This window comes from Pinus tabuliformis, chromosome 2_2 (assembly GCF_031772625.1).
Source record: "Pinus tabuliformis cultivar Carrire ecotype Pingquan chromosome 2_2, CPIR1, whole genome shotgun sequence".
NCBI lineage: Eukaryota > Viridiplantae > Streptophyta > Pinopsida > Pinales > Pinaceae > Pinus > Pinus tabuliformis.
Window position 1 is genome coordinate 231,623,380 of NC_142300.1, and position 8,730 is coordinate 231,632,109.

Below are 8,730 nucleotides of genomic sequence, written 5' to 3' on the forward strand. Positions count from 1 at the left end.
TTTGTTTGTTTTTCTTTCTCGGGTTCTGGGGTTGCAATTGTTGAAGAGCGGTCGCGGGTTCCAAACTTGCACCCAAACGACGTGGGGTTTTTTTTGGTCCAACGCGTACCATCCCGTTCGTCACAGTCTTAAAATGCATGGGAGGAGAAAACCCTGAATTCATTCAAAAGGTTTCGAGCATCCCTTCACGGGAAGTCATCGGTGAACAGAGGTGGGGTTGCAGTAGTTGATCTGGTGGATCCATAGATCCAATCAGATCTGTAAATGGCGCTCACTGCACACGTGAAGGTCCTCGTTTGGGCATCGGCTCTTCTTCTGCTTTTCTTCGGGGCCAACTGTTTTTATCTTCCCGGCATAGCACCCCATGATTTCAACAAGGTTCGTATTGAACAACTGTATGCATCAATTCGTAGGGTCTCTTTAGTTTTCGGGGTCCCAAGCCCTTTTAGGGGTTTTTGCAGATATCTTTTATTTGATAGCGAACGAAGAGAGTTTATGTTATATTTTAGCCAGTTGAATTGCAATCTGGAACTCACGAGTTCAAGTCCTAGGGCGGTTATTCACATACTCATGATCCATGTCCTTATTCGAAATCGCCAGGGTTTTTATTTCCGAGGAGAGCTCGGGTTTATTTTGCCTTAGCTGTATTGAATTTGTTGCTTGCTTTAAGCATAAGATCCTAGTTGTTTTCGATTTCTATACTATGATTGTTGGCTGTCATAGATCTATTCATTGGGCAGTTATAAGGGTTGAATCTTAAAAATACCTTCGGTTCTATGGATGCTGTGGTGCGCTTTTTCCTAGTTTTAGTGTCAGTTATGATACTGGATGTATTAATCGAGTATTATGAATCAGCTTTGCACGCAAATGTGTTTTTTACTCTTTTTCCTGAAGATCGTAATTTTGTGGGCACTAGCTCTTTATAGTCGGAGCAATCTAACTATCAGAAGTATTTATCTTTTTCCTATAAATAGATTCAGTAGCCTTAAAACCCTTACGATATTTGTTTCCATCTTGTTAAATAGATATCGGCTGAAGTAAATTAATATAATGCTTTATATGTTTTTCTGAAGTACCTGAATTTCATGAGAGCTATAGTTTGTTAAAATGATTGGATGATCATTTAACTACATATGCAGGAAGTGCAAGCTCTTGTACTGAATTTGATTTGCATTTTTGGTACAAAATCCAACGTTATGGTATATAATCAAAGGGTAATATCATGTGTTATAAAACAAAATCCAATGTTAAACAAATACGTGGCATGGTATATATTTTGATTATGTTTATTTGTTTTGGTTATATATATTTTTTGTTTATATAGTTAATTTGGATAACTATATAAAATCAACAATGCAAAATAAATTTTATAATTTTTATTACATATTTATTGTAAAATTTGCTTTTTGCTTGCATCATAGATTATTTTATAAATGTATATGTTTAAAGTAAATGGCAAGGTCAATATATGACCTGATTCATTCAAGAACATACACATGACATGAAGGCTCTCCACAAAGTCTCGGGTATGAACATGAAATGTTTGTGAAGTCTATTCCTTTTGGTATGAGTCATGTTAAAGGAAATAGTTTATGCATTCTTAAATATTTCAATATTTCAATATTTGAAATGGTTTAGTCTTTTGTTTTGAATATTTCAAATTTGCAGTTTTTGCAAATTATTTAAAGAAATAATTTATAACTTTTAGAGCCCATTTTGATTTTAATTTAAGAATTAGTCTTAAATAAATTATGGGACAGTTAGACTAAGGAATGTAAATTTGATTTTAATTATCTTGTGAGCAAAATAGCTTGTTTGCTGGTCAATTTTTGTTGTTTTATAAACTTAAGGACGGAGCCTGAAGTCAAGCCAGCTAGCCTTCGAACTGCATTTGCTATGCAAGTGCAAAGTAGATCAACGCTGCTTCAGTCAATCTCCGGGTTAAGTTTATAAATTGAACAATCAAATTTGTAGTCATTTTCGGTAATGCTGACTGCTTTAACCTTGATTTTGATTTTGCTGGAAAATTATTACAATTATATGGAGTTTATTAAAATGTCATTTTGACTTACTCCTTTCAGTAAACATTATTTTTCTCTTTGGTTAAGTTTTGTTTATGCAGCAAAATAATGTCTAGTGATCCATATAATTTTAATTAATTAGAGAATAGCCACAGCATCTTTAATTAAATAAAATTATATATTTTGTTTGATAAGATCAAATAAAGATTATTTAGACATTAAATTGTAATTAATTACACTGAATATAATAAATTTTATCCCACAGGAATTTTTATTATATTTATGTAATTAATTAGGATAAAATTTCATAACCTACCCACAGGAGTTATGAATTAATAAGTTTTATCGTAAAGTTTTATTGAATTTGTTTGAATTAAAAATTTAGCCCACAGGCAATTTTTATGTCATTTGATTCAATTCTTTTTAGCATGATTTACACTGAATATAATAAATTTTATCCCACAGGAATCTTTATTATATTTATGTAATTAATTAGGATAAAATTTCATAACCTACCCACAGGAGTTATGAATTAATAAGTTTTATCATAAAGTTTTATTGAATCTGTTTGAATTAAAAATTTAGCCCACAGGCAATTTTTATGTCATTTGATTCAATTCTTTTTAGCATGATTTACACTGAATATAATAAATTTTATCCCACAGGAATCTTTATTATATTTATGTAATTAATTAGGATAAAATTTCATAACCTACCCACAGGAGTTATGAATTAATAAGTTTTATCATAAAGTTTTATTGAATCTGTTTGAATTAAAAATTTAGCCCACAGGCAATTTTTATGTCATTTGATTCAATTCTTTTTAGCATGATTTACACTGAATATAATAAATTTTATCCCACAAGAATATTTATTATATTTATGTAATTAATTAGGATAAAATTTCATAACCTACCCACAGGAGTTATGAATTAATAAGTTTTATCATAAAGTTTTATTGAGTCTGTTTGAATTAAAAATTTAGCCCACAGGCAATTTTTATGTCATTTGATTCAATTCTTTTTTTAGCATGATTTACATTGGTAAAACATGAAAGTTTATTAAGTCTCAATTTTAACATAAGCATGTGATTCTTTATTTTGATGCAGTAGTACAACCTGCAAATTTCTCTGAAATTCGTTGTGACATTCCCGAACTTAAGGGAGATAACTACAAGATTTGGAAGGAGAGGATTCTCCTTCATCTAGGGTGGATGGACATAGATTATGCTATCAGAAAAGATGAACCATCGGCATTCAGTAATACCAGCACTGCAGCAGACATCACGCTTTATGAACGATGGGAACGATCCAATCGTCTAAGCATGATGTTCATTAAGACTAAAATTTCAGCTGGTATTCGAGGTTCCGTTGATCAGCATGACAAGGTCCGAGACTTGTTGAAGGCCATTGATGAACAATTCGTCTCTTCAGACAAGGCACTAGCAAGCACCCTAATCATGAAGTTCTCATCCCTAAGGCTCACCAGTGTGAAAGGTGTGCGCGAGCACATCATGCAGATGAGGGACACTGTGGCTCAATTGAAGAAACTCGAGGTTGAAATATCGGAGTCCTTCCTAGTGCACTACATCCTGAACACCCTTCCGCACCAATATGGACCTTTCAAAATCTCATACAACACACATAACGATAAATGGTCAATTAATGAACTCATGACCATGTGTGTTCAAGAGGAAGAAAGACTGGTGATGGAACTGGGAGAGAGTGCAATGCTAGCAACGCGTGGAAAGGGCAAATCTCAAGCCAATCGGAAAGGGAAAGGTAAAGTACCTCCCCAAGCCGATATCAAGAAGGTTTCCAATTATTTTTTTTGTAAGAAGAAGGGACACATGAAGAAGGAATGCGCCAAATTTCAGAAATGGCTTGCAGACAAAGGGTTTGCGAAACCTAAGGAAGCCAGTGGGAAGTGAGCAAAGCATCTTATCAGGAAACAAGATGGGCTCGCATGTGGAAGCTATAGGAACATGTTATTTAACTTTAAGTAGTGGCTTTGTTTTGGAGTTAGAAAAGACCTTTTATGTTTCAAGTTTTTCTAGAAACTTGATCTCAGTTTCAAGGCTTGTACCTTTTTGGATATTCCTTAAACTTTTCAGAAAAATCTTTCATTCTATTCTATAAATCTGATTATGTTGGGAATGGTATTTTGTCTAATGGTCTTTACTGCATTAATTTACAAAACAATGTCACATATGATTCAATGCATGTTCACACTGGCACTAAAAGATGTGTTATTAATGAATATTCCTCTAAATTATGGCACCGGAGACTAGGTCATATCTCCATAGATAGAATTAATGGAGATCTAGAGGAAGAGGTTTACATGAAACAACCTGAAGGATTCCCCTCTAGTGATGGTGAGTAATTGGTTTGCAAGCTCAAGAAGTCATTATATGGTTTAAAACAAGCATCCCGCCAATGGTATTTGAAATTCCATAATGTAATTTCTTCTTTTGGTTTTGTAGAAAACATTATGGATCAATGTATATACGTGAAGGTTAGTGAGAGTAAAATTTGTTTTCTTGTTTTATATGTGGATGACCTTTTGCTAGCAACCAATGATAAGGGTTTGCTACATGAGGTGAAACAATTCCTCTCTAAAAATTTTGATATGAAGGATATAAGTGAGGCATCTTATGTCATTGGCATTAAGATCCATAGAGACAGATTTCGAGGCATCTTGGGTCTGTCCCAGGAAACCTATATTAATAAAATTTTAGAGAGATTTCGGATGAAGGATTGTTCACCAAGTGTAGCTCCCATTGTGAAGGGTGATAGGTTCAATTTGAACCAATGCCCGAAGAACGACTTTGAAAGGGAACAAATGAAGAACATTCCATATGCTTCTGCTGTCAGAAGCCTAATGTATTCTCAAGTCTGCACAAGACCTGACATTGCATTTGTTGTGGGAATGTTGGGACGATATCAGAGTGATCCAGGTTTAGACCACTGGAGAGCTGCAAAGAAAGTAATGAGGTAACTTCAAGGAACCAAAGACTACATGCTTATGTATAGACAGATAGACAACTTGGAAGTAATTGGCTACTCAGATTCTGACTTCGCTGGATGTGTTGATTCACACAAATCAACATCAGGTTACATTTTTATGATGGCCGGTGGAGCTGTATCATGGAGGAGTGTCAAGCAGACCTTGATTGCCACTTCCACTATGGAAGCCGAGTTCGTCTCCTGTTTTGAGGCTACTTTACATGGTGTATGGCTTAGGAATTTCATTTCTGGGCTTAGAATTATGGATTCTATATCTAAGCCATTGAGAATATATTGTGATAATTCAGTTGTTGTTTTTATGGCTAAAAACAATAAAAGTGGGAGTCGAAATAAACACATCGACATTAAGTATTTAGCTATAAAGGAACGTGTTAAAGAAAAGAAAGTGGTCATTAAGCACGTCAGCACTGAGTTAATGATCGCTGATCCTTTGACTAAGGGCATGCCACCGTTTAAATTCAAGGATCATGTATTGAATATGGGACTTGGTTCCATTATGTAATTTTTCATTGTATGGACAATGTTATTTTAATGAAATTCTTAATTATTGTGATGTTTTTTCTCATATTTATGTGCACTTTAAGTTGATTTGAGAAAATTCATTTAAGAAGGACCAAGAATAAACATAAGGTTTATTCATTAAGAAATTGTTCCCACATAAATTATAATAAGAATAAATGCATAGTAATACATGGAAGATAATACTCGTCATTAGAGGACTTATCGCCATGATTCATGTATCTATTACTTAATACAGATTATCAATGGTTTTTAAGTTGAGACATTACGTTTGGAAGTATGGACCAAGTGGGAGAATGTTAGCTCCATTAATTTTGCACAAATTGCTGCCTACAATTATGGAATTGCAGTTTTTCCTTAACTTATGGAAACCAACTGCAGTAGTTTCCTTAAGTTAAGAAAAGAAACTGCAATTACTAAATTTATTACTAGGAACTACTAAAGTGGTCCATCACTTTGATTCGAGTTCTCTGCCTTGATTTGTGGACATCTAACACATAGCTATGAGAAGCTTGATGGAAGCTTAGCTATATGTTCATATGTTTGGTCCCCAAGCTCAGATCTCAAACCCCTTCAGTTTTACACCATCTAGCTGAGATAACAGAGCTTGGAAGTGCCTTCAGAATTATTGTGTTCTTTTTCTTTTGCTTGGATTGAAGCTAGAGTGCTGAAGAAGAAGCAAGCAAGTGGACTGTGGCCTTCATCAAAACATCACCAATGGCTGGACGTAACTCGTATCCCTGGGTATTAAGATTTAATGATTCTTTGAGTTTATTCCGCATGCAGAATCGTTGTTGAAACTGTAGAAATTCTAACAATGATACAAACCAAAACCTCACATCCATATAAGATAACCGGAGTAACTAAAATTTCAAACAGGAACTTCTTTCTATCCCACACTCATCTTTTATGGGAAAAAAAAAAATTCAGAAATTTTTTATTGGTAAAAAATTAAGAATAAAGAAATGATTATTTCTAAATAAACCACACTACAGCATTAGCTTAATTAAAAATTAAAAATAAAAATAATTTACTCATTATAAAAATACAAATACATCGATGACCATTTCGTTCCCCCAAAGTCGGATGAAACAGAAAATAAGAAAGTGCGTAAAATGCAAAATTGAAAAGATCTAAGATCCGTGATCGTTTGGAATAGAATAAAAAATTATCTCTTAATTAAGAGAAAGGAAGAGAAATGTTCCAAATTGAAAACACAAAGCATATACCATTATATTATAAGAGTACGCTGATAAAGAATGAAGGAAATTTCAATAGTCTAATGCATAGCTGGTCACACTCGGAACATACAAGATAAATATATTATGCAGTAAACCATTAAAAGATGAATATTAACAGTGTACATATGGCAGGTATACACAGCCTTAGGTTTAAGGTAAATGACAGCAAATTAGGAAAATAAAATTGGGTTGCTGTAATATTTTACTGTGTCCTCAAAATCTTCCGTAAACAGCGTATATAAAAATGTGTTCTATTAGAAATAGGCGCACTAGTTCTAGCTTTAGGCTAACTGGCCTGATTTGCACCGTTGAAACTCTCTCCTCGTTTTCTCAACATTACAGGATAACAAATACTTGACACAGCTAACACAAGACATCCTTGAGAAGTTTGTACCGACGGTTGCTAGGTCGTGCAGAAGATGAAGATAATAGTATCTTCCCCTTAGTATCCCCCACAAAGCAAGTATTCTTCTCAGAATACTTAGTACTACTGCATTGTCCAACTGTATTTGCAGCAGTCTCTGATCTCCACAGATCTGTAAAAGAATTAGCGGGTTTCGTCTTATGAAGGGTATTTCCCCTTTCTTCAAGTGGTCCGCAGATAATCATGCGAGCTTCTCTTTCCTCCCTGTTTCTCCGCTTGCATGTAATAGCAGGTGGCAGTGGCGTTCTCTTCTTTTTTTCATAATGGTTGCACCATTCACACACACCAACCTTCCAGCCAGCTTGAAGATACGAACTACTGCAGTACCTGCCATGAAAATTATCAACGCGGCTGCAATATGTATTATCACATCTAATAATGACAAAATTAGAAACTGAGTATGCTTTAAGTGCGATTTTTTGGAGCGATATTTTTGGAGTTTCTGTTAAAAACCAACAACAGGAAACAGGTGACTCAGCAGGGTTCACTTAGCAGGGTTCGGGTTCACTTCATAACGGAGGAGGGTTCGGGTTCACTTCATAAGGGTGTCAGGGTGTCCATTGTGAAGAGTTCACTTATCGAACTTGTAATTTTAAACTTAAACTCTATACAAATTAAATTAGATGATAAACCAGAAATCAACAACATGAAGTTAACTCTAAAAGGAAAAAAGCAGTGACTAAGAATAGGGTATAGCAAAGTATGATACGAGTGTTGGAACCGTTGCAGGCATTTCTTGCACTTGAACATCTGATCCTGAAACCCTACGTCTCCACAAATGCAACATACAGTGCCTTCAAACGTTGAATTCTTTTTCACTCGACCATCATATTCATCACCTCCATCTTCTCTTCCAGCGTCCATTTCGGAAAAGAGGAAATTCCTGGAAACCTGTTGATCTTCTTCCAGAGCTCTGCGATGGAATTAGATACAAAATAGGTGAGCCTCTTTGCGCGCTCGTCTGAGTCCGATTAGACGGTTATATATAGCTGCGCATGTGCCTGCAGTCTGGTCCATGATACGGATGTTTAACTAGGACACGCAGCACTTCTATGGAGAGGTTCGTATAGTCAGGCCTCTTGACCAACACGTGGTGGATGACTCGCAGGTGGGTCACTCGCATCAGTGTCCACTAACCTGTGTGTCAGGGATTCCTAGGAAAGACATGTCCTTACAAGACGGGGTTTCATAAAAATGGGACTCTTCCACACAAAAAGGGACTTGCAGTGGTGATTAGGTGGATAAATAATTTCCTCTCCGGAAGTGGGATGAAAAGAAGCTCGGAATTATAGGTGGACCAAAACTCTGTCACTTTGATCGGTCGCTGTTTCAGAAGTGGTCAAATACTAAACGTGGCAGGACGTGTGTCAGCCGCAACTCACTAAAAGGCAATACGTACGAAATATGTGCATAAATTGCTGTATATTTACACTTCAAAAGCTAACGTCTTCGATTTTATCTTTTAACCATTTTGACGTTTTTGTCCTCGTTGTGCATAT

General features: G+C 35.3%; 1 protein-coding gene across 2 annotated transcripts; it reads right to left on the reverse strand.

Moving 5' to 3' along the window:
- Positions 1 to 6,826: 6,826 nt before the first annotated feature.
- Positions 6,827 to 8,208, reverse strand: LOC149192161 (uncharacterized). Of its 2 annotated transcripts, none has more exons than XM_089406329.1 (2): positions 7,941 to 8,208; positions 6,827 to 7,549 (listed from the first exon to the last, which is right to left on the reverse strand). In XM_089406329.1, the coding sequence occupies exons 1-2, from the start codon at positions 8,093 to 8,095 to the stop codon at positions 7,171 to 7,173; spliced, it is 534 nt and encodes a 177-aa protein (XP_089262455.1). In that variant the 5' UTR covers positions 8,096 to 8,208; the 3' UTR covers positions 6,827 to 7,170. The 2 variants fall into 2 exon arrangements, with proteins under 2 accessions (XP_089262455.1, XP_089262454.1); XM_089406328.1 differs by having other exon boundaries at positions 6,827 to 7,558; positions 7,941 to 8,200.
- Between the last annotated feature and the right edge of the window lie 522 nt (positions 8,209 to 8,730).